Here is a 26,887-nt window from a genome sequence, read left to right on the forward strand (position 1 = left end):
TTTGATCTAATTACAATGTACACTACCTCATATTTTACATACCATATAAATATAACACCTTAAATTCTTTAGAATGTTATGGGGTTTTAATAAGTATTGCTTTCCTTATGGTTTAATTGTACATATACCACTTTTATACCTATCATTTTCCTTTGTTTACATGGTTGTCTCCATATTATACTATTAACTCCTTAAAGGCATGTACAATGATATTTTTCTTCTATACCATCTTGCATGGGGTCTGATAATAAAATAGTTGCATGCTCAAGCAATGTTTGCTGAAAGAATGAATTTCACAGGGTCAGAAATGCTATTAAATGTCATTGTGTCATATGGATTTTCCTTCCATTATAACTTGAGCCAGAGAGAAGACACAACTCTAAAAATTGGCTAGAGGAAAGTGTCACATGGTTGGAGGAGTGATGGTAAAGATAGGAAATACATACCTTGACAAAGTGCTCAATTAGGATTTCCACCACAATGTTCTGGAATTTGATGTTCATCATGGCAGCCACAGTGTCCTCCTGAGCTCTCATGAGAGTGGGCCCAAAGATCACCCCCATGTTAGAGGGGGTCATAAGATTCTCTTTGCTGTGCTCACACACACTGCCAGAAGAGAAAGAAAATGATTAACAAGATTTTCTCCAAGACCCCATTGTAACCAAGACTGTGTTAGATGCTTTAGGGGGTAAGAGAAACTAAAAAGTAGAAGAAGAGGAGAGGCCCAAAATATATATGGGAAGAAAAGATTACAAAGGAAGCAACTAGCAAAGAATACAAGATAGCATATAATTAGGGGCCAAACTGAGCCATGGCTAACTTAGTTTGTAGCACTGTAGAAGTCATGAGAAGAGGGGCGGATGGCTATAGTATTTGGAAAGACAGGAGGGAAGCAAGAAGGTATTCCAGGGCAAGAGGTACAGCATGTATAAAGCATATATAAAGAACAAAGCACATAGAGAAAGTGCCTACCAGTCTCACCAGTCAGGAATCTAGTCTCTTCCCCAGCCCTAGCTAGAGAGGCAAAAAACTCAAAGAGCCAAAAGAGATCCTTAAGATTAGCACTTTATCATTGTCCTCACATTACAGATGAGAAAACAGAGGTCCAAAGAAGGAAAGAGATTTGGCTGAAGCCACAGTCAGTTAGCCTGATTAGAGAAGGGCCTCTAATCCCAAATTTTCTGGTCCCTAGTCACTTTCTTTACTTAAATTACCTTAAGTGGCTTCCTATCACTTATAGGACACTGCCAATTCTCTTCAAAGTAGCAATTAAAGTCTTCAGTAACTTGACACATATTTCCAATCCCAATGCACAGCTTGGGCTCTGAAGCTGACCTGGGTTTGAATCCCAACTCTGCCACCCATTAGCCGTGCAACAGTGAATGTTGCTGACCTAACTTCTCTGGGCTTCAGTTTTCCCACTTGCAAAAATAGTATCCACCTCAGACGGTTGTGAAATAAATAGAGCTAAATTGCTTTAGCATGGTATCCTGGAAATATTCCATTAGAAGTATCTGCTGTTATAATGACCTCTCCAGGAGCCTCCATCTAGGCACTGCTGATGTCTGACACTCTTATATACTACACTGCTTAGATGAAGTTTTCTGGCTATATCATGCTCTTTCAGATCTCCGTATCTTTGCTCATGCCATTCCCTCTGTTTAGAATGTCTCCATCCTCCTAGATCCAAAGAATGTCTATCCTTTGAGATTCACTTTAGGTGACATCTCCTTCAGGGCTCTCACAGCCCACTGTCCTCATCTTGATTGACACCATTGGCAAGTCGAATATATTGCAATTTTCTGTTTCTTATCTGCCTTTCCTACTAGGTGGTAAACAACTTCCAAGTGTGTGTGCCTCACACAGAGTAGATACTAATTAATTATTTTTAATAGAACTGAGAGCCTCTAGCACTCTTTCATATAGTACTGGAGGCAGCTAAGTAAAAGGTGTACAGCGCTTTGGTCAGTTTGGCTGTGGGAGTGGGGAGATAAGGGAATGGAACAGCCCGCCACAAACACTAATTTTCAAAACCTGCCCAGGTCAAGTCCCTTGAGAGACTGACTCCATTAATAGGCAGGCTCCTGTCACTAACAAGGTAATTGACAGGGACAGAATCCTTAGACAAATTCTAATGAAGTCTGTTAAGCCCATGACAAAGGCTGGGTGCCATTCAGATGATAATGAACAGCAACTATTCACAGGCCTTTGGTATTGCTAGACTGATGATGGATCCCTTTTAACAGTTTAAATACTTCTGCAATTAACCCTTATTCTTTAGTGACAGAATATTTCAGATGTTAAAATGGAAAAGCAACTCCATGCTGCCACCGAGATCCAGAATGGCTAAACCACTAGTAACAAGGCAAGGACACTTGTGAGACAACAGCCTCCAGCATGTGTAAATGCTTATCTCCTTTTTTGAGCTTTGAAAGAAAGTGACTTTGGTTGAATATGCCAGAGCTCACTTAATCCGCATAACTCCAAAAGGCAGAGTATATTATCTCTGAAGCCTAGTTTCACAGAGGGTAAAGAACTTAGTTAAAGTCAAACAGTTTGTGAATACATGGCAATACAGGGATTCAAACCCATATCTGTTGGGCTCCAAGTCTTACAGTCATCCCATTGCATCCCACTGCCTGCTTGTCTAGTTCCTGTCAAGAAATCAGCCCCTATGGGGGCCCCTTTAGGCAAAAGCCACCTTCTGTTTCTCTGATGGAGGTTCAAGGTATTCCATTTAGGACACTCTTTTCATTCTTAGTCTTCTTATGAGATTTGAAAGGTAATCTATTCTTTGGGGAGGTTTCTTTCCATTTGACATCTCTCCTTTTTTATTATACATTTTGAAAATCATTAAGAGGCATAATTGTGGGTTAATAAGATGAATGAAACCAAAAATAAGGGCATCATGAGTAGTTAATTAGGTGGGAGTTTGTAATATGATTTGGAAGCAAAGAAATCTTAAATTCTTTAGTCCACTTAGACTAAAGAAAATAGATACAACTTCTTTTTTTTAACATCTTTATTGGAATATAATTGCTTTACAATGGTGTGTTAGTTTCTGCTTTATAACAAAGTGAATCAGCTACACATATACATATATCCCCATATCCCCTCCCTCTTGCATCTCCCTCCCACCCTCCCTATCCCACCCCTCTAGGTGGTCACAAAGCACTGAGCTGATCTCCCTGTGCTATGCATCTGCTTCCCACTAGCTACCTATTTTATATTTGGTAGTATATATAAGTCCATGCCACTCTCTCACTTCATCCCAGTTTACCCTTCCCCCTCCCCATGTTCTCAATGGATACAACTTCTTGAACATCAAAATTTAAACCAGAGTCGAGAGAGGTTATAAAAAGCCTCCAGTTTAGGAAAAAATAATTTTGATTAGATGGTTTAGATCAGAGGTCATAAATTAAAATGCCTATAAAAACAGAACTACCTTATGATCCAGCAATCCCAATTCTAGGTATATATTCAAAGGAAATGAAATCAGTATCTCAAAGAGAATATCTGTACTCCCATATTCATTGCAGCATTAGTCACAATAGCCTAAGTGTCCTTAGATGGACAAACAGATAAACATATACACACAATGGAATATCAATAAGCTTTAAAAAAGAAGGAAATCCTGCCTTTTGCAACAACATGGATGAACTTGGAGGACATTATGTTAAGTGAAATAAGCCAGACACAGAGTAGAATGGTAGTTGCCAGGGGCTGGGGGAGGGGAAAATGGGGGAGATGTTGGTCAAGAGGTACACATTTTCAGTTATATAAGATGAGTAAGTTTTAGAGATCTAATATATAGCAATATGAATATAGTTAACAATACTGTATTTTGTGCTTGAAATTTGCTAAGAGGGTAGATCTTAAGTGTTCTTCATAGAAAGAAAGAAAGAAGGAAGGAAGGAAGGAAAGAAAGAAAGAAAGAAAGAATGAATGAAAGAAAGAAAGAAAGAAAGAAAGAAAGAAAAAGAAAGAAAGAAGGGAAGGAGGGAGGGAGGGGAGAAGGAAGGAAGGAAGGAAGGGAGAAAACGGTAACTATATGAGGTGATAGATATAGTAATTAGCTATATTGTGGCAATTATTTCACAACATATACATATACCAAACATCATTATGGTATATAAGTAATATACCATAAATATATACAATTTTTATTTGTCAATTATACCTCAACAAATATGAACAAATAAAAATAAAAACTGAATAAGTTCATTAAACTGGTTCCATCACTAACACGTTGTATGATTTGGGGCCTATCTTTTTCCATCCCTGGATATCTGTTCCCTCACCTATAAAATGAGGTGGTTATTGGGTAATCTAAAGAGTCTTTCAGCTCTGCCATTCAGTGACTCTAAGAAAGTCCTTCCCTTGAAAATAATGGAAAAAAGAAACAGTCACACATTACACGTCTACTGTTGGAAGAACATAGAACCATTTATTAAGTATGTCTGCCCTCCCCACTGTAAAGACCACGCCCCCAATACCCAAAATAACCAAAAAAAACCCACCCCAAATCCCCAAAAAACAAATTAAAAAAAAAGAACTTGAATCAGAGCAAGCCTCTTGATTCAAAATATGGGAAACTTTAAAGGACAAATGACCTGTTTTCTTTAACAAATAAATTATAAGAAACAAGAAAGAGATGAAGAAGAAACTTACAGATTGGGAACATGGTAAAAACACAGAGGCCCTATCCTATCAAACTTTGGCCTCTGTGTTCTTTATTAGCCCTCCAAGTGATTCTGATACACACAAAAGATTGAGAACTACTGCTATAGATAAGGGATCACCAAACTATGGCCCTTGGGCCAAATCCAACCTGTTTTTGTAGATAAAGTTTTATTGGAGTATTGTTATGCTTATTCATTCACATATTATCAATGGCTGTTTTTGTATTATAAAGGTAGAACTAAGTAGCTGCAACAGAGTCCATATAGCTCACAAAGCCTTCAATATGTATTACCTAATCCTTTCTGGAAAACATTTGCTGACCTCTGCTAGAGATTAAAAGAGACTTAAAAAACATCTGAAAAGATTCCTATGTGTGGACGTTATTTGGATCCTTATTAAAAAAAAATATATATATATATATGACATATTTGAGACTACTGGAAAATTGAACACAGAATATTTAATGATATTAAGTAATTATTAACAGTTTGTTTTCAGATGTGATAATTATATTGTGTTTATATGTACAAAGAATTTTCATTTTTCAATATACATACTGAAATATTTATGGATAAAATAATGTCTTAGATTTGCTTCACAATAATATAGGAGGAGGGGAAATGAATAGGGATATAGATGAAACAAGGTTTGCTACGTGTTGAAAATTGTTGAAGCTGGGTGATAGGCACATGAGAGTTCCTTTCAGGCATATGAGAGTTCCTTATACTATTCCTTCAGACTCAGGATGCCACAAGGATTTAAAAAGTCCCCCACCCTCCTTCACAAGATTTTGGTTAAAGATTTAAGAGGATTATACCTGGATCAAGGTTGAGTAGAGGCCTTTCCAGCCAGAACGGAAAAAAGCATCTGAAGTGACAAAAACCCTTCTTAAGGACATTATTCCTAGGTACGGCCTTCCCTCTACTATTCAGAGCAACAATGGATCTGCTTTCATCACAGAAATAATGCAAACAGCAAATAAAGGTTTAGGTATAAAATGGAAACTTCACTCAGCATGGACACTGCAATCTACAGAAAGGGTGAGAAGATGAACCACACTCTGAAGAAAATGCTCGCCAAACGATGCCAGGAAACTCATCTAAAATGGAAAAAGGTCTTGCTGATTGCTCTCCTTTGTACACTGGTGGCCCCTAGAAGCGGGCTAGGTATACAGGATACCACTCTTACCTCCTAAGGGTAAAGAAAGAGAAACATTTCTAACACAGGAGGCAAAAATTAAACAGTATGTACAACAGATTGGTCAATTGTTAACCACTGCATGAGTTTGTATTCCACAGGTCTCCCCCTCACCTGGAAGCTCCCTTGCATCCCTTTAAAGCAGGAGACCCAGTGCTGCTGAAAGTGTGCAAAAGAGCAAGGGTGCTTCCCTGGTGGCACAGTGGTTAAGAATCTGCCTGCTAATGCAGGGGACATGGGTTTGAGCCCTTCTCCAGGAAAATCCCATATACCGCGGAGCAACTAAGCCTGTGCACCACAACTACCGAGCCTGCACTCTAAAGCCCAAGAGCCACAACAATTGACCCCACGTGCTGCATGTACGGAAGCCCACGTGCTCTAGAGCCTGTGCTCCACAATAAGAGAAGCCTGCGCACCACAACAAAGAGTAGTCCCTGCTCACCGCAACTAGAGAAAGCCTGCATGCAGCAACAAAGACCCAACGCAGCCAAAAATAATAAATAAATTTTAAAAAAAGAGCAAGGATCTGAGCAGCAGCTTGAAGAAAAATGGAAGGGATCCTATGACATTCTTCTTACTACTCAGAAACTTTAAGTATTTGTTCTGACAAGCAGAATGAAAGTTCTGTTTTCTTATTCTTCCTCATACCTTTTATGTACAAAGTTATACATCCATATGCTGATCCTTTTGATAATTCTAACTGCCAGATATGTGGTCAGCTTCCTATTTCTGGGTCTTCAGGATTGCCTTAATGGGTTTTCCCCATACAGGAAATGGTTTGGAAACAACTGGCTACAACAAGTCTCTCTGAAGTACCAGTTCCACACTAGGCTTCAGACTTATTCCCTTGAATTCCTAAGGAAATGAGATCTTTTCTGTCTACTAAAGTTCCAGTTGTCATTCCTCTTACCTCTAACTGGGCCTGTTGCACCAAAATGGCAGACCAAGGGATTGAGATCTTAATCACATAAGACTCGGATCCAGGACTTGGAGCTCAAATATTGTAAATTTGGTATCTACTCCCCAAAATTTAGACACCTCATCTCAGCAGGAAGTAGAATGGTCGTCACCCAGTTCCCTGAAAGATTTGGGGAAAGATAAAACCAAAGTGGGGATTAAAACCGAGTTCCCCTAAAACCAAGTTCCTCTGCTGAGTTTATGATTAACATCTCTATCCAAAATGATTGTTCCCTTTCTAATCTAATATCTGTTCTCCTCAAGATTGAGGAGGATCAAGTAAAAAGCGGGGAGTGAGACCAAGCAGGGCCCTGTGGGGCTCCCAGGCCTCCCCGTTTCTTGTAGGCAAGACTCCAGCCTGCATGACTTTCCCTGTGTTCCAAAGGGAGGGTTTGAACAGCTGCTAATCAAGGGAGAAGCAGCCAGAAAACCACCTGAGGAAAGACTAAAGGAACCAGAGAAGCTCATCAAGATGATTACCTGAGACCAGATTAGAGGAGTGCAGGCCCTACACATAACCTAATCTTGTCAGAGACCCCACCCTTGAACCACTGTTATAAAACCCTTCATCAAATCCTCTGGGGTTGTGACACATAGTTTTTCAGGCATGCACCAGCTGTGTCCCCCTTTGCCTAGCAAAATAATAAAGCTATCCTTTTCTATTCACCCAAAACTCGGTCTCCAAGGTTTGATTCGGCACTGGTATACAGAGAAGCTGAGCTTTTGGTAACATCCCAATTCCTGAAGATGATGCCCTTAAGGGCAGACAGCTTTGGTTTCAACCATTGGTGTTATATTATTCATAATTTACTTTAAATACTGCAACATAGCCAGTACAATGTCCTAAATTTCAGCAATGTCATCAATTGCAATCACACCATTATTTTAGTATGTACCACTGAGAAAGAAGAAACTTTCACTGTCAAATCATTATGTAATATTTTTGAAGACATTTTAAATAGAAAATAAACTCAACAATGAACATAATTTAACTAAAATGACTACAACATGAGCAGCTATGATCATGTTCATGCATGTAGACATTATGATAATTAGATAAAAACTGCTATCTGACAACAGTGATTTTAAGAAACAATTGATTCTAAGATGCATCCAGAATTCAGGTTACAATTTGAAAAAGAAAAGTGCCCTTTAGAATGGATGAAATTTGATATATGTGTTTGTTAGTTTTCATGCACACCCTAGGACAGGTCAGTTATGGTTGTAGTATTCTAATTTTAAATGCATATTTACATACTCTAGGGCTGATTAATTAGTATTTAAAAGACTCTAATCAGAAGCCAGAGGGGCTACTATAAGCTTCAGCTAACCTCATCTCCAATCAACACCAATGGCTCTGTTAATTAGCATGGTTGGTGGCAAACTGACTTCTCATTGCTTAGATGTGTCAAGATAAATGGATTGTGGATTGGCTAGAAATATTGTATAGACATTCTCAAGCTTTCATTGACAGGTTAGAATAGAGCAATGATCAATCTTAACATCAGTAAGGTGGGTCAACTAATATTATGAATCTTCAGATGTGATGCAGCATAAGGTACACAAAATCACCTATGATGTGTTCTATCCCCAAAATAGTTAACTTGAATCCATCTAGCCTTAAAATACAACCTCTACTTTATAAGAAATAAAGAAAATAGGGGAACAAGCTGAAAAATACAATGACGAAAGTAGACAAAACTAGTGAGAGAGTGGTGTGGACATATATACACTACCAAACGTAAAATAGATAGCTAGTGGGAAGCAGCCACATAGCACAGGGAGATCAGCTCGGTGGTTTGTGACCACCTACAGGGGTGGGATAGGGAGGATGGGAGGGAGGGAGATGCAAGAGGGAAGAGATATGGGAACATATGTATATGTATAACTGATTCACTTTGTTATAAAGCAGAAACTAACACACCATTGTAAAGCAATTATACTCCAATAAAGATGTTAAAAAAAAAACAAAAAAGACTCTACAGAAAAACAAATTTTTGGGTCAACTAAGGAAATGTTAATATGCTCTGGAGAGGTAGAACTTGTTGAACTGAAAAAAGGTGGAAATTGTTGAACTGAAAAAAGTTTGGTGTTACTGAACAGCATAACCTCAATTTGGTAAAAAATGTAAATGTGTTTGTGTGGGGTGTGTGTGTATACATAAACACACACCCACACCCACAGAAAGATCCAGAAGAAAAAGCACGAATATATTAATAGTAGTGACTTTTGGATGCTGAAAATAGAAAGCTTTTATTTTTGTTTATTGACTTGTTTTGTTCTTCTATATTTTCCAATCTCTACAATGCAATGGTATTGCTTCAGAAATAACAAGTGCTATTATTACAAAAGTAAGAAGATTCTAATAAGCCTAAGAGCTCACACCCTATAGAATGGTAGCCGAAGCCTAGGATTGCAAAGGGGTCTTGGTCTTGCATTTGGGCATTAGATCATGGGATTTTATTGCCTGAACTACAATTGCGTTGCTGTATTATTATCTCATCTGTTTCAATTTAAACTTTAATGCATGATGCAGTCAGAGCAACTGAAAGGAAAGAGAGCTGAGACTTCACTGAGTTTACAGAACAGGTTGTACAACTGTTTTGAATCTGCTTCGAGATAAATACCTGTGTGAGTGGCAGAATTAGGCCTGAGGCTTGCTTGCATTGTATATGCCACTGGTCATGAGATTGTGGGGGAGGTAACCTGTACCGTTCTCCTACTTCAGATTAATGGAAGCAATAGGTAAAAAGCAAAAAGAATGGAATAATTGGGAATCTCAAATTGGCTGATGTCAATTTGTGTTTGCCAGTAATTAGCCTAGAAAATGGGCCAGCAGTGGGAACACACTAAGAAGGCATAAGTTATGATTATCATATAGCTTATGAAAGCAGTGGTTGGCAGGCAGAAAAATTATGTGAATTTTGAAAGCACATAGATTTTCTTCTCCTGTGTAAATTTCCCTGTTGGAACTAAGCCTATTTTATTTGCATTTTCCCTATAACTCTTGGTTATAAAGATACAAAAAAGTTGAAAGAATGGTACTATGAAAATTAATACTGTCTATACCTAAATTCAGGAATTAACATTTTCCTACATTTGCTTGTTCTCTCTGTATATTTTTTTTCTGAGCCCTTTAGAAGTAAATTGTTTCAACCCTAAATATTGTAGTATTCATCTCCAAATAATAAGCATGCTGTCCTACAAAACCACAATAACATTTTTATACCGAGGAAAATTTATAATAATTCCATATCACCTGATATCCGGTCCATATTCAAATTTTCTCAAATATCATGAAAAAATTATTTTATAGGTGGGTGTTTCAAATCTAGATCCAAAGTTCATACACTGCATTTGTTTCTGTTTCTTTAGCCTCTTAATACAAAACAGTACCACTACCTTTTTTCCCCAGGGCATTGACTTTTATAAAAATTCCAAGCCAGTTGTCTAAAAGAATGTCAAACATTCTGCATTTTTCTATACCCTGTATTTCCTGTAAACTTAAAAGGCTAAATTTGATTGGGGTTAAACATTCTTGGCAAAAATATTTGTTTCTGTTGTATACTTCTTACTGTATCCCATCAGAAGGTAGATAAGGTCAGTTTGTATCATTATTAGTGATGCTAAATTTGATCAATTAATTAAGGTGGTATTTGCCAGATAACTTCATTGTAAAGATATAGTTTCCATTTGTAATTAGTAAGTAATCTGTGGGTAATACTTTGAAACTATATGAATATCTTGTTCCTGAAAATTCTTTTACTCAGTGGTTTTGATCCATGCCTGAAACAGGGTGCTGAGGTTGCAAACTCGAAGTTTTTCTTTTTGCTTTCTTTCTTAAGTGTAGTTGATTTACAATATTAGTTTTAGGTGTACAACATAGTGATTCAATATCTTTATAGATTATACTCCATCCAAAGTTATAAAATATTGGCTATATTCCCTGTGCTGTACAATATATTCTTGTAGCTTATTTATTTTATAAATAGTACTTTGTACCTTAGTCCTCTACCACTATCTTACCCCTCTCCACTTCCCTCTCCCCACTGGTAACCACTAGTTTGTTCTCTACACCTGTGAGCCTGTTTCTGTTTTATTATGTACATTCGTTTGTTTTATTTTTTAGATTCCATATATAAGTGACAACATACAGGACTTGTCTTTCTCTGCCTGACTTATTTCCTTAGCATAATACCCTCCAAGTCTATGCATGTTGTTGCAAATGGCAAAATTTCATTCCTTTTATGGCTGAGTAATATTCCATTGTATGTATATATACCAGCTGCTTTATCAATTCATCTGTTGATGGACACTTAGGCTTCCACATCTTGGCTTTTGTAAATAATGCTGCTATGAACACTGGGGTGCATGTATATTTTTGAATTAGTGTTTTGTTTTCTTTGTATATATACCCAGGAGTGGATTATATGGTAATTCTAGTTTTTGTTTTTTGAGGAACCTCCAAATATTTTCCATAGTGGCTGCACCAATTTACATTCTCACCAGCAGCATACTAGGATTCCTTTTTGATGACAGTCATTCTTTTTGTTTGTTTGTTTGTTTAGCAAGAAGAAAAGAGTTTTATTTATCACTATGGATGATAAATGAAACAATGAGTAAATAAAATTATACTTTTAATATTGATTTACAGTATTTCAAATATCTCTGGGTGTTTATATTTAATCTACGTATCCATTCAGACTTCTTAAAATTATTTTCATGAGCTAATGATCCACACAGAATTTAAAAATTCACAGTATCCTTCAATTTTGTTTATTTTATTAAAATCCAGTCCTCGATCTAATTGCATTTCTTTTCTTCTTTAAAATATAAATAGTGGCACTTAAAATAACACTAACAATTGCAACAGATCCAACCACTGACAATACCAAGGTAGAAATGTTAACTCTGGGATTTGGATGACTTTCACCACGACTGGTGATCTGCTTGAGAAATAAACAAAGCTACTTGTGTAAAGTTGGATACTTTTGATGTCAAATTGCTTTAATCCACATTTTGAATGGCAATGAATATGTGGGTTTCATTTTCTTCTGAGATATTTCCTGGTTTGAATGCAAAGGTTTCCTTGGAGTTGGCCTCATTTGGTAGCAGATCAGTAGTGTTTACTTGCAGAGCATGGTCAAAATTATCCCTTAGCTCCAAAATTAGCTCCAGAATGTTTCCACTTATTCTTATGATATACTGTTGAACTTAGGGGAAAAAGTTACAAATTAAGTAGGAACTGGAGCATCCATTTAAAATTCCTTTTTATTAATTTTTCTCAAAAATATTTAGTTATGTCAAGCTTATACTCATATCCAAAGCCTTATTTATTTTTCTATAAAAGCTGAATTCTGATTTTTAAACTCTGCCAAATGCTACCTTCTCTGTATGAAAAGTGGTAGCAGGTTATAATGTGTCACATTTGATTGATTCAAAACATGAGATTATAAAATTAATACTTTTCTGAGCTATCAATTAAAAATTATTTTCCTCTTACTCATCCTTACACCCTTGCTTTTGCAATCAGTACCTTTCACTTAATCAACGCTGCATGACACTTTGTCCTTACCATTTACAACATCAAAATCATCTGGTGCTGTCCATGTTTTTTTAATAATTTTAATTGTAGTATAGTTGCTTTACAGTGTTGTGTTAGTTTCTGCTGTGCATCAAACTGAATCAGCTATACGTATGCATAGATCCCCTCTTTTTTGGATTTCCTTCCCATTTGGTCACCACAGAGCAGTGAGTGGAGTTCCCTGTGCTATATAGTAGGTTCTCATTAGTTATCTACTTTATGCATAGTAGTGTATATATGTCAGTCCCAATCTCCCAATTCATCCCACCACCCCCATGACAGGTGTGAGGTAATATCTCAATGTGGTTTTGTTTGCTTTCTCTGATTATTAGCAATGTTGAGCATCTTCTCATGTGTCTGGTGATCTGTATGCCTTTGTTGGAAAAATATCTATTCACGTCTTCCCATTTTTTAATCGAGTTGTTTTTTCAATATTGAGTTACATGAGCTGATCATATATTTTAGATATTAACCCCTCATTGGTCATATCTTTTACAAATATTTTCTCCAATTTGGTAGAATGTCTTTTTATTTTGTCAATGGTTTCCTTCGCTGTGTGAAAGGTTATATGTTTAATCAGGTCCCATTTTTTTTGTTGTTCTTTTTTTTTTTTTTGCTTTTGTTTACTTTGCCTTAGGAAACAGATCAAAAAAACCATTGCTACAATTTATGTCAAAGAGTGTCTTGCCTATGTTTCACTCTAAGAATTTTACAGTATCTGCTCTTACATTTAGGTCTTTGATCCATTTTGAGTTTATTTTTGTGTATGGTGTTAGAGAATGTCCTAATTTCATTCTCTTACATGTTGCTGTCCAGTTTTCCCAGCACCATTTATTGAGGAGACTGTCTTTTCTCCATTGTATATTCTTGCCTCCTTTGTCATAGATTAACTGACCATAGGTGTGTGGGTTTATTTCTGGGCTGTCTATTCTGTTCCATTGATCCATGTGTCTGTTTTTGTGCCAAGAACACACTGTTTTGATTACTGTAGCTTTTTGAAAACTAGTTTTTCTAATTCTATCATTCCTCCCACACTTATTAGCTGGTATTCTTCAGTAATAAAGGGCTTTCCTTACTCTAACTACCTCCCATGGATTTTTATTTATTCAAAATGTTATTATCAAATACAGCACTCATTGTTTTTGATGTTTCGGTTGCTCCAGATGTAATCAGTGTCAGCCTTTTCAAGCAGATTCCTGAATCTTTGTGACATGACCCTATTAGTGCATGAGCTCTTCTTTGCTTACAAAGGTATACTTGATCCAAGACTCACCTTGTATTTTCCTTGCCCCAGACCTGGAATCAGCCAGTTCTCTAAGAAGACTTGGCACTTTTGAGAAGGGAATGTTATTTAGAGACAAAAGATCTGGGCACTACATGTGTTTATTGCTTTCTTGGGTAGAATCATCTCAAGACTCGTTAAGTGAATAGAAGATTTTGTTGTTTTGTTTTTAAATCATGAGTTCATATTGGCATTCTCAATTCAACTTTACCATTAGAGAATTTTTTTTTCTTTACATCTTGAATTTTGTATCCACATCTCTTTTTCTTACACCATAAACCTTGGCTTCTGATAATATTAATATATTTACTATTTTTTACTTTATCCTTATGAGATACATATACATAAAATAATTTCAAGTTATAATTATAATATTACTAGTACTAATAAACCTACTGGCTGATGCTTACAACTTTTTTTGCAGTTTTTCCTGTTTTTAGAATATATTTCATTAGCATGAATCAGAGGCTGTGTTGACAAGTTAGATGAAATAACTGTTTTCTCTGTATGACTATGCTATGAATTTGATAAACATTTAGATTCATTTGATTTTTTGCATTCCATTTTAGGGTTTGTAATGTTTTCCTTTTCATTTAATTTTACTTTTTGGATACCTAAAATATTAATATGGCTCAAAAGTCAAAACCATAGAAGGAGGACTCAGAGGAATCTAGCTCTCATCCTTGTCCCTTCCACCCTAGTCACCACCTATCCCCTGTAGAAAAGAAAAAAAAAAGAGAAGCCTCAATTAAATATAGTCAGGAGACCAGAAGGGGGAGCTCTTATACCCTGCCATGATAGCAGAGCCCAACAGGAAGAAAACAGATTTTTCTTTCCTGCCAAGGACCCAAGCCAATGAAAAGCTATGGACTCTTTGTTTACTATAGCCCTCCCAACTTCCTTTTCCCCTCTATAAAAGCGTTGTCCTTCCCTTGTCAGGTGAGGACTTGCCCATTGTTTGGCATGGTTGCAGATTCCAAATTACAAATCTCTGCTCATCCCAAATAAACCCACCTTTGCTGAAGAAATATCTGGTAGTCTATTTCAGGTCAACACCTCCATAGTAACCATTTTCATTAGTTTGTTTTTATAACAGCTTTATTGAGATATATTTCATGTACCATAAAATTTACCCTTGTAAAAGGTACAATTCAGTGGTTTTTAATATATTCACAGAGTTGTCCAACAATCATCACTATCTAATTCCAGAACACTTTCACCACTCCAAAAAGAAACCCTGTAACCATTAGCTGTTACTTCCCATGTCTCAGTCCTAGGCAACTATTAACCTACATTCTGCCTCTATAGATTTGTCTTTTCTGGTCATTTCATAAAAATGGAGTAATGTAATATGTAGCCTTTTGTGTCTGGCTTCTTTCACTTAGCATAATATTTTCAAGGTTCATCCATATACTTGATTCCTTTTATGGCTGAATAATTTTCCATTGTATGTTTATACCATATTTTATTTTTTCCATTCAGCATTTGATGGTCATATGGGCTGTTTCCACCTTTGGACAACTATGGATAATGCTGCTATGAATATTTGTGTACAAGTTTTTGTACAGAAATTTGTAATGCATCTGGAAATCACTTCAAAAACAAAATTCATATTTTCCTCATTCTTTTTAATGACTATATAATACCACATTGCTTGAATATACCATGATTTACAAAACTAGTCACTTATTGTTGAATATTTATGTTGCTTCCAATATTTTGTTACTAAAAATTACACTGCACTGACACAAACTTGTGCATATGTTGTTTTGTATTTGTGGAGGTATATCTTCAGAGTAGATGCCTAAAAGTGGAGTTGCTGGGTTAAAGGATAATTGAAAATGCAGATTTGTTAGATATTGCCAAATTCCCGTCCTGTACGTCTGTGTTTGTATTGCATTAACACCAGCAATGTGTTGGACGCCCTGTGCCCCAAAGTCTCATAAACAGAATGTGGTCAAACTTTAGGGTTTGCCAATAAATGGTATCTCAATGTAGGTTTAATTTGCATTTTTCTTATTACAAGTTAACTTGCACAGTTTTTCACATATTTAAGGTTATTTGTCATTCTAGTTCTGTGTTTTGTGTGTCTGTGTCTATTGTTCCAAGGATTTTGAGGAGCAAGATTATTCAAGTAAGGTAGATGGCCAGCCTTTTGGTGGAGGGAGGTAGGTGTCTCTCACTAACTGCTAGTAGGAGAATCTTCAATTGAATCCTTGGCTCATGTCACATATTAAGACTCTTAGAAAGTAAGAGCTGGAAGAACACTTTGAGATTAGCTATTCCAGTCCCCTCATATTATAGATGACCAAACTGAGGCCCAGAGAGTAGGATGGACTTTCTTTAGGTTCATAGCAAATTAGCAATAAAGCTGAAATTTGAACCCAAAGTCCCTTTTCCCCGGGCAACTTCAAATTAACAACATGTGCTGATTTTTGTACTTTACGGAGATTATCATAAACAATTTTTTGGAAAGAAAATGCTTTTTAATGTTTGCTATTAGCCCAAATTACAAACATTGGCAATAAATATAAAAGCTATTGTCTTGTTAATTCTGCCTATTTGTCTGCAATATTGGCTATAGACGTATTAAAAAAAACTCCAAAACAAAAACTTAGAATGTCAGAGTTGGTCAGATCTTGGAGAGATATTATCATATCACAGGGGAACCTGAGGTCCAGAGGTACAGAGTGATCAGGATTTATTACAGCAGGAGGCAAAGAGGGCCATTTAACCTTCACTAAGGGCCTCAATTTTAGGTGTTTTGAGATATTCTCCAAATGAGGTTAAAATATCTCATCAATGCATTTATGAGTGTGCTGATAGCTTTATTTTGTTAAACACAAACACTTAAAAGGCATCACAATTTTTCTAAGCTTGTTGTCTCACTTATTTACTTTTTAATACACCAGGAGTGGTCTTAAGAGAGACCTGCCCGTGGTCATCAAGAAAGCTAGTAGCAGAACTGACACTAGAACCCAGGTTTGCTGACTCCTGGACAGAGTATTTTCTGCTGCACCATACTGTTTCCTTAGAGCAGCTAGCCTTTTATGAGTCAAGTAAATTCATCTTTATTCACAACATTGAACCTTCATGCCAGGAAGCACCACAGTGGGGCACACATGCCCTTACACCCACCCATCTTAGAGCCTATCACCAGACCTACTCTCTGGAATGCTGCTATCTGTTCCTACATGCCACACCCAAGCAAAGAAGGTGACCATAATCATAACTCCCATGTCTTGAGAACTTCCTATGTGCCACGTACTTCACCTGTGTTCATTCAAATCCACACAACAGTCTTATGTGGTAGGGAATACTACTCTCATTTTATAGATGATCAAACAGGTTAAGAGAGGTTTTCCTAAGATTACACAGCTGGGATTTGAACCCACGTTTATCTGACAGCAAAGCCTGTGCTCAGCCACCATTCTACCTGGTGTTACCATTCAACTGAGACAACCCCTCAACTAAGATGCATGATGACCCTGAGAGGATATATATATAAGGGTAAAGGGAAAACTGACTTTCTCACAGAGCACTCAGACTGCCCAGGATGAAGCAGTTGGGGGCTGAGACTTAATGAGCTGACAGACAGTTAATCTGCAGTGCTACCATGTGGGCCAGCCCTCTAATAGGAACTCTTCCTGAAAACCTAGAAGTTACTTACTTGACCAAGTGTCTTATAAGAAGTTCCAGCATCTCTCTGTTCTTTTCCGGTAGCTTATATACCAAGGAATGAATAGCTCCCAGCCGATAATCCAGGTTGTCAGACTCTGAGAGAGAACAGAGAGATAGTTTTGCCTTCTGGGCAACTGGATCAAGCAAACTCTCATACATATACACACAGGCACACACACACATGTGCACATGTGCACACAGACACAATCAGAGACACATAGAGTCAAATAGATGGAAAGAGAGAGATATATAGACACAGGGACACAATGACAAAGAGAGACCAAGAAACAGACACTGAAAGAAAGAGAGGGAGGGAGAGAGACTGACTAAAAGATAAAAACATAGATTGAAAACAAAGAAATAGGCCTAGAAAGATGAAGAATTAGAAGAGAGAAGAGAAAAGAAATATGAGTAGAGAAGACAAGACTGTCTCAGAGCAAGTCAGAATTCTGGATACAGCAGGTTGCTCCTAAAGTTCCACATGTAAACTTCCAGCTGGAATCCCTTGCCCACCCACTTTCCTTGTGGAACTAGGAGGTATGCTTCTGCCTCTGGGTTCCTATGAAAATCACTGAGAGACCTCAGAGTAAAGATCAAAGCTCTCTTGCCTCAACAAATATTCATTATGAAGACAAATCCCCTGAATCATTTTCCTGAATACCATACAAGGCGTAATGCAGAAGAGTCACATCAAGGTAGGGAGGGATACTCATACAGTGGCCTCAGTCAAAACTTTTAATGCTTCTTCAGCTGCCAACTTTTTAAGTGATTCCATATGCCTTATTTCCTGTGTACCCTTCCACCCTCACCATTGGTCTTATCATCTAAAAAAATGTGATGCTAGCACTAAAAGATTAGGAATAATAATTCACAACACAATTGAAAAGCATTTGAAAAGGCAAAGTGCTGAAAACATGCTGAAATAGTAACTGTAATGGAAACATTTTGCTGTCCCCTGGCAATGTGAGCCATCTTGTTCTGATGTAAGAGGCAAAATCAATCAATAAAATCCTCAGACCTGTCATATCCCTCGTTAGCCAGTTTTCTCCAATTCACTCAACTAACATTGATTTATGAAAAATAATACAACACTTGAGTTAGCAAGTAAGAATACTCTCATTTGACAGTGGACAAAATCTGTGTATATGTTTGTTTTTTCCCTCACTTTCCCTCAAGCAGTCTTCTAGGCTTGTTGCTGTAAATATTACTTAGAAGCGAGGACAACACAATTAACTAAGTAACATAAATACTTACTGGCAGCAGAGACCAGCTCTTTGTGAAGTCTATAGGTCATGACAGGTTCAGAAAGATTCCTGAAATTAATGAAGACTGTAAGTTCCTTTGGGGAGGGAGTAGCAAGGCCTTAGATGCGCAGTTCTGTGAGCAGCAAGGCTGAAGTTTCTGAGCTCCACAGATTAATGACTACATACATTTCTCTCTTCATCTGAAACTTTGTCAGAGGAATCCTAGTTGCTAGTAATTTGACAGAAGACCTATAAAAGTATGAGCTGAGACCTTGTGCAGGGTCTCCAATTAGTTCCCCAAAGTGAAAAGAGGCACAAATCAGTCCTGCAAAATTCCAAAGTGGACCCACTATGAATGCTACTATGAAGTCCTTACAGTTGGATAGTTCCTCAGTTGCCAAAGTGCTTTTTTTTTTTTTTTTTGCAGTACAAGGGCCTCTCACTGTTGTGGCTTCTCCCGTTGCGGAGCACAGGCTCCAGATGCGCAGGCTCAGCGGCCATGGCTCGCGGGACTAGCCGCTCCGCGGCATGTGGGATCTTCCCAGACCGGGGCACGAACCCGCGTCCCCTGCATCGGCAGGCGGACTCTCAACCACTGCGCCACCAGCGAAGCCCCCAAAGTGCTTTTATATCTGTCCTCCCATTTGATCCTTCCAAAGATCCTGTGAGGTGAAGCAGTAATTCAAATACCCATTTAATGGAGAAGGAAATTGAGCCTCAAATAGGTTTCTTTATTTAGTCAAAAAATATTGGCTGAGGGACTTCCCTGGCGGTCCAGTGGTTAACACTCCATACTTCCACTGCAGGGGGAATGGGTTCAACCCCTGGTTGGGGAACTAAGATCCTGCTTGCTGTGTGGTGCAGCCAAAAAAAAAAAAATGTTGGCTGAGCACCTACTTGTGACTGGCATTGTGCCAGGTATTGGGGATCCAGATGAATTAGACATAGTCTAAACCTCCAAGGAGCTAATAGTCTAGTTGAGGAGAGTTCCATATACAAAATGTAGGTGATGCATGGCTCAGAGGAAGGAAGTAATACACTAATAATAATAATAACAAACTATCCACTGTTCTAAGTGGTTTATATATATTTACTCACTTAATTCTCATGACAACCCTGTAAGGTAGATATTGTTATTATCTCCACTTTATAGATAAGGAAACTGAGCTTCAGAAAAGTTAAATAGTTCATCCTAGACCACACAATTAGTAAGTGGCAGAATTTAGCAGTCTGTCTCAAGTCCATGTTCTTAATCACTACTTTATACTGCTTGCCACTGCTATTATTGTAGTAATCTAGGTGAGAAATAATAAAGGCCTAAACGAAAATAGTGCCATTAGGGATAGAAAGAAAATGTGAGAAGAGTCATTTGAAAGACATTAAAGACAGAGCTTCAATAATTGCATATGCTGGTGACGGAGAGAGTAATCTGGTTTGGGTGACTGAATAGATTAGAAATTGATTGAGAGGGAAGTGGAGATGCTATGTCAGAAGGGTTTCTGGGATAGCCAAAGGCAGATGTTTATTAGGAAGATGGATGGAGTGCCTTTCTAGATCTGAGAAGTAGATGTGGAAATCATGAGCCTAGGAGGGTGATTAGAACCGTGAGAACAGATACCACTGCTCAAGGAAAGATGACAAACTGGCAGCCAACAGCTACATGAGACCTTTCAACAATTCTTCCCTGTCCAGAGTAGTGTGTAAAAAAGAAATGGAATTGAATGAGTCATCAGAATACGAAAAAATTGTATATTACACATAAAAGTCAATATTGTCTGCCTCTATTGAAAAACTGAAAGATCTGTCTATATTGGGTCCATATGGTTATTTGTGGAAGTAAAGAATATTGCTGTTTATATATAAACAAAGGGATTGCTATGCAAGTAAAGGTTTTATATGCAACATGTTTAACATAAAAGCAGTCTACTTCAGTCATTTTCATGTCCTGGCTCTTGTGGATATTTGAATTTTCCATCCCCTCAGTGTAGTAAAAAGAGAGGAAAGCCCTAGGAAATACCAGGTAGAAAGTCCATAAAAGGGACTTCTAAAAATTGTCAGAGGTGAGAGAAAATCCAAAAGCAATGGATTAGCAGAATCGAAAAGAAGAAAGTTTCAAGGAGGGCTTGTTAACAGCTTCAAATGCTACAAAGAGGTCAAATAAGGTAAAGGCTGACAATTGTCCATTGTGTTTAGAATTGAGGGAATCACTGGTGACCTTGGCAAGAGCAGCTTCAGTAGAGCAGAGGGGGCGGGAGTCAGACTGCAGTGGGTTAAGGAGTAAACTGGGACATTAAGAAGCAGAGACAGGGAGTGTATATTACTTCATACACTGAAGCTAGATTGGGAAGGGGTGAAATATCTCACTAGGCAATCTCATCTAAGCTCCTGACTCCAATTATCATCTACACTGTTGATGATTCTCAATTTTTTAGCTCGAGCCCAGAATTCTTGAGTTTCATTCCTATATATTTCCTATATATCAAATTGCCTACTTAAAATTCTTCTCCTGATTTCTTCAAAGACACCCAAATTTGACATATCCAAAACCTAACTTGTCATATCCCTCAAATTTAGTCATTTTCTTATGTTTCCCAAATCAGTAAATGTATGACCATCATTTGGTTGTATGGGCGGGAAATGTGGAAGCCATTCTTTTATCTCCCTCTCCTCCATCTTCATATCCAAGTTTACTCCCTAAATCTCTTGAATATGCTTATTTCTATCTATCCCCACCGCTACTCCCTAGTCCACACAGAAGCATCATCTCTTTCCGGGACCACAGCAATAGCTTGCTAATTGGTTTCCACCTCTACTTATTTTGCCTCTCTCTAATCTCATCTCTCTATGTTTTTCTCAAAATGCAAATCTCATCATATAACCTCCTGCTTAAAAATCTTTCAATATATTCTCATTCCTTTTAATACAAATTCATACCCCAATTCTTAAAATGTCCTAAAAGCCCTTGTATGATCTGGCCCCTACATATCTCTCCCTCCCTGTCTACACTCAATACTCCACGTAAACTGGTACATGTAGTTTCTTAAAAGGGTCTTCCTCTTGCTTCAAAGTCTTTGCATATGAAGTTATTTCTGTCTGGAAATGCCTCCCTCCATCCCCAGTTGACTCCAAGTTATAATTCAAACATCATTCCAAACTAAAAACCAGAATAAGTTAGGCCTTCCTATTATATGACTGCATAGCACCTTGCACTTTTCCTTCAGAGAACTTATCATAGCACATTTGTATAATTATTTGTCTTTTGTCCACTTCACTGGACTATAACCTTTTTAAGGTCATATCTACTCACAACTGTATGGCTACTGCCAGACACCATGCTAGGCATAGAGTAGGTCAGGAAATGTTTACTGAATGGTTTAGTGAACGGTAGAATAAATGAATGCAAAGAGATGTGTAATGTTGGAGCATATTTACATGCTGAGAGGAAAAAGCCTGTTGAATGAGAGAGGGTAAAGATACAGAAGAGAGAAGGGATGTTTTTTACAGTAATTTTCTAGAAGTGTTGGAGACAAGGGGTGAGTTAGGTGCCTAGAACACAGATGGAGGAAGTCCACTATGAAAATACTGACACATTTAAGAAATCTAAAGGGTGTTGACTGGCTAGTACATATTAAATGTTCATGGATAAGACACTTAAGAACAAATATCTCTTATTGGGGGTACAGGCCACTCAAACTTTCAGGCTCGATCTTCTCATCTTTCAAAAGAGCTACACTGCTTGTTATGGGATAAGCTGGGAAAGACGTAATGTGGGAGGGACTTACTCTATATAAATCTCTGAAAAAACTAACTCCTTTTAAGGAGGCTAGAGACACAGAGTTATTTACTTGCATTATTCTCATCATCACGAGTCTCCTGAAAGTATGCATAGCAGATTGCTCTGTCTTTCTTAAATTACCCAAGCAACTCCAAGAAGGCCACAGCCCCTGGGCAGTGGGGAATAGGGGAATAAGGTGCTCCAATACCAGTGGCCTTATAAGTCAGAGATACTTAGGTTCAAATAATATGAGCCACGATCATGAATATCACTTAATGGGGGAGGGATATGATTTAATTTCTTCATCTGTAAAATGAGTATGGTAACACCTACCTTATAAGATTATTGTGAGAAAAAAACAATGATATTGTCAACGTAAGCAACTAGAACACAGCCTAGCACAGAATAAACCCTCCAACACCAGTGCTTTTCTTCTTCGGCATATGCAGGAGAAATACCCCTGGAAAGAGCGTTCATGTTTACTTAAAGTTCTAAGATGATGCTACAGCAGAAGGTCATTTAATAGCAATATCTGGGACCCAATCTATTTTGGATTAATGACATTTCCCATAGCTAAAGTACCTATCTTAATGTCTAAAGAGTACAGTAATTGAGAAGAAGACATTTTACCACATAAAGTATGGTGCATACATGGGACATAGAAAATGGTAAGAAATGAATGACTTTAAAAAGTGCATATGTCACAAATATTTTTACGTAATATAAATCTATGCCAATAAACTGAATGATATATTCATCATCATTGTGCATCCCCAAATTTTGCTTGTAAGTTAATTTTTTTCCCGACTGCCATCACTTCATTCAGTTCTAACATTTTTATGGTTGTAGTTTTTTGGGTTTTATTGCCATTTTAACAAAAGACATACAAATACACAAATTATGTTTGTGTAAATGCAATTTAATGTTTTAAAATGGTTATTATCCACCAAAACATGTTAACAACCTTGAAATGTCACAACTCTTGATTTTACTAGTGAGTCCATTTGTGACATCACCCTATCTGTGCACAATGGCAAAACTTCAATTATTTTAAGGGCGTGATTTTTAAATAATCTTTTTTAAAGCCAATTTTCTTCAAAAAAGCCATATTTCAATAACTATTCTATTATTTTAATGCTTCCCTCGCTTAAATTCCCAAATTTTAAAAAGTCTCCTAATGCACATTCTTCTTTGACAGAAATTTTTTTCACTATTTTTTTCTTTAGCAATCCTATCCAACCTCCCAAAATTGGGACCACATTAACTCCAATCTCCATCCAGAAATATTTCATCAACTCTGAAAAGGAATGTTCCAAATCATATCAGATATACCTGAGGTAGAATTTCAAGGAGCTGGTGATTGTCTTAATGTCCCAGTCACTATTATGAAAATCAACATCTCCTGGACATTTAGGATCTATTTGAGAAGAAAAAAATGAGAAATAAGTTAACATTCCACAAGATCTTACATTTTATCTTACATTTAAAGTGCATTAATTAAAAGATGGTTACTCTAACCAGTTTTCAAAAGATGAAAACTTTACAACAAACATGTTTTTGAGGTCTCAAAAATTCCCTTATATTCCAGCTAGGGATGTAAGGAGCTTGGAAGCCACCTCTTTCATTCACACAATAAGAAAAAAAAATGGAACAAACTGAAAGTCAACTCCTCTTAGTTCCATCAGAGAACTGAGGTCATAGGGCAAACTGAATAAACAGACAGGCACATACAGAGAATCAAAACTTATAGAGCAGAAGCCCAAGGTTAGAAAACTCCTTGGGAAACAGTACAGGGCTAGGAAAACCCAATCTGTAATTGGCAAATTGCTAGTGGCTCAGTGTGGACAAGATTGAGAGTTAAAAATTTTAAGCAGGCCCAGTCCTAGGGGACTCCCAAATTTTTGTGAGTTTTACCTCCAGGAGCCCTATCAGGTTCTCACAGTGAAGATCTGAGAAAAATTCCCTCATGTTACTGTAATTCTGAGAAGGGGATAAGAAAATTAGCCATTTAAAAATATGCACAGAGCATTTCATTCTTCTTAATAAGGCCTACCCTCAAGAGAAACTACTTTAACAGAGCTTAACTGACCTGGGAAGGGGGAAATTTCCCAATTCCAGATATGAAATCCCTTCCTGTCTCTTCCAAGGGAGAAAACTGAAACAAAACTGAGAAATGCTTGTGAAAGTCACAGGCCAGAAGTACAGGTTCACTAAAATACTGACACATAACTGTAGAATTGTAGAACACTACCCCTGCCCTCACACCTTACCACCATATCAACAGGCTTCCTGGATAATAACAAGGGAGTATGACTAAAAGAATTATTCTTCTCAGACAATATTTAAGAAGTCTCTAGGGAAAACAAAAGACAAGAGAGGAAATAAAAACAAGGACACCAGAGGTAAGTTTAGCCCCTGAGACCTACAGTTACAGCAACCAAAAAACACAAGCTAAACTCTAGTCAGATAAATAAAACCTCATGCTAAAGACCCATTTACCTCAGTTCCTTTTACCCATAATGTCTGGTTTGCAACAAAAATTACAAGAAAACACTAAAAGACAAAAAAATTTCAAGAAACACAGAAAGCATCATAATAAGACTCAGATATGGCAGATACTTTATAATTATCAAACTAGGAATTTAAAACAACTATGATTAATATACCAAGGACCATAATGGGTAAAGTGGACAACATTAAAAAAAGGAGTTGGATTAATGTAAGCAGAGAGATAGAAGCCTTAAGAAAGAATCAAAAGGAAATTTTAGAAATCAGAAACACCATAACAGAATGAAGAATTCCTTTGATGGACACAGGTGAGAAAATAATCAGTGAACTTGAAGATATGTCAGTATAAACTTCCAAAAATAAAATGCAATGAGGAAAAAAAAGAAAGAAAGAAAAAGACAGAAGAGAATATCCAAAAACTGTGGGACAATAACAAAAGGTGTAACATACATGCAATGGGAATACTAGAAGGAGAAGAAAGAGAAAAAGGAACAGCAGAAATATCTTAAGCAATGATGACTGAGAATTTCTGAAAACTAATAATAAACACAAAACCACAAATCCAGGAATCTTGGAAAACACCAATCAGGATACATATCAAAAGAATCTACACCTAGGTATACCACAATCAAACTGAATAAAACCAAAGACAAAGAAAAAATCTTGATAGAAGCCAGAAGAAAAAAACACCTTACTGAAGGAAGAGCACAATAAGAATTATTCCAACTTTTCTCAAGAAACCATGTAAACAAGAAGAGAGTGGAATGAAATATTTAAAGTGTTAAAAGGAAAAAAAAGACCAGCCTGAAAGAAAGAAATTACCTTTCAAAGATGAATGAGAAATAAATACTTTCTCAGATAAACAAAAGACAATAGAGGAAATAAAAACAAGGACAATTGTTTGATCTACAAATCTACAATTTGAGAAAATTTGTCACCAGTAGATCTCCCTTGCAAGGGATGTTAAAAGAAGTTCTTCACAGAGAAACCTATAGGTCAATAATTCATATTTACATAAAGAAATGAAGAGTATTAGAGGAGGAATAAATGAAGGTAAACAAAACACTATTACTCTTATTATTAACTGGTCTAAGAGATAAAAGTTTAAAATAATAGCAACAATGTATTCAGTGATTATAGCTTATGAAAGTGAAATGAATGACAAAAATGTTATAAGGGATTAAAGAGAGGAATTAGAAACATTCTGTTATAAAGTACTGGCACTAACAGTGTAGTGGTATGGTATTATTTGAAAGAGGACTTGGATAAATTGTAAATGTATGTTGCAAATGCAAGGGCAACCACTAAAAATGAGTTTTAAAAAAGTATAATTTATACGTTAACAGAATAGAAAAAATAGAATCATAAAAAATACTCAGTTAAACCCAGAGAAGGCAGAAAAAGAGTGGAAAATGAAAAGAGAAATGAAGAACAAGGACCATGACCAGAAAAATGTAGCAAGTATGGTAGGTATTAATCCAACTATATCAATAATCACTTTAAATGTCAACGGTATAAATACACCAATGAAAATACACAGACTGTCAGAGTGTATTATAAAATAAGACTTAATTATATATTATCTACAAGAAACCGACTTCAAATATAAAGAGACATATAGATTAAAAAAGGGACGGAGAACGATATACCACGCTAACATTAATCAAAAACAAAGCTGAGGTAGCTCTATTCATTTCAAACAAAGCAGACTTCAGATCAAGGAAATTATCAGGGATAAAGAGGGCCATTAAATAGAAGGATTAATTCTCCAAGGATACATACCTATCCTTAAAAGATATGCATCCAACAAAAAAGCACTGAAACATGTGCTTTTCAACACCCCTTTATTGGTAATTGACAGATACAATGGTTAAAAAATCAGTAAGTAATTGAACTGAACAGCATCATCAATCAGCTGGATTTAATTGACATTTATAGACTACTTCATCCAACAAAAGCGAATACACATTCTTCTA

The 26,887-nt window shown here is 36.9% G+C and overlaps 1 protein-coding gene across 6 annotated transcripts in view; it reads right to left on the reverse strand.

Moving 5' to 3' along the window:
• The window catches only part of OPHN1 (oligophrenin 1), a 603,167-nt gene that overhangs the window by 123,889 nt on the left and 452,391 nt on the right, over positions 1-26,887 (reverse strand). For all 6 annotated transcript variants that reach the window (XM_033439137.2, XM_033439136.2, XM_033439135.2 and 3 more), the window contains 4 exons: positions 23,736-23,820; positions 18,639-18,697; positions 17,374-17,479; positions 447-606 (listed from right to left, as the gene is read on the reverse strand). In XM_033439137.2, coding sequence (XP_033295028.1) covers positions 447-606; positions 17,374-17,479; positions 18,639-18,697; positions 23,736-23,820 — 410 coding nt within the window. The remainder of the gene's footprint in view (positions 1-446; positions 607-17,373; positions 17,480-18,638; positions 18,698-23,735; positions 23,821-26,887) is intronic.

The sequence above is a fragment of the Orcinus orca genome, chromosome X (assembly GCF_937001465.1).
Source record: "Orcinus orca chromosome X, mOrcOrc1.1, whole genome shotgun sequence".
In the NCBI taxonomy this organism is placed as follows: domain Eukaryota; kingdom Metazoa; phylum Chordata; class Mammalia; order Artiodactyla; family Delphinidae; genus Orcinus; species Orcinus orca.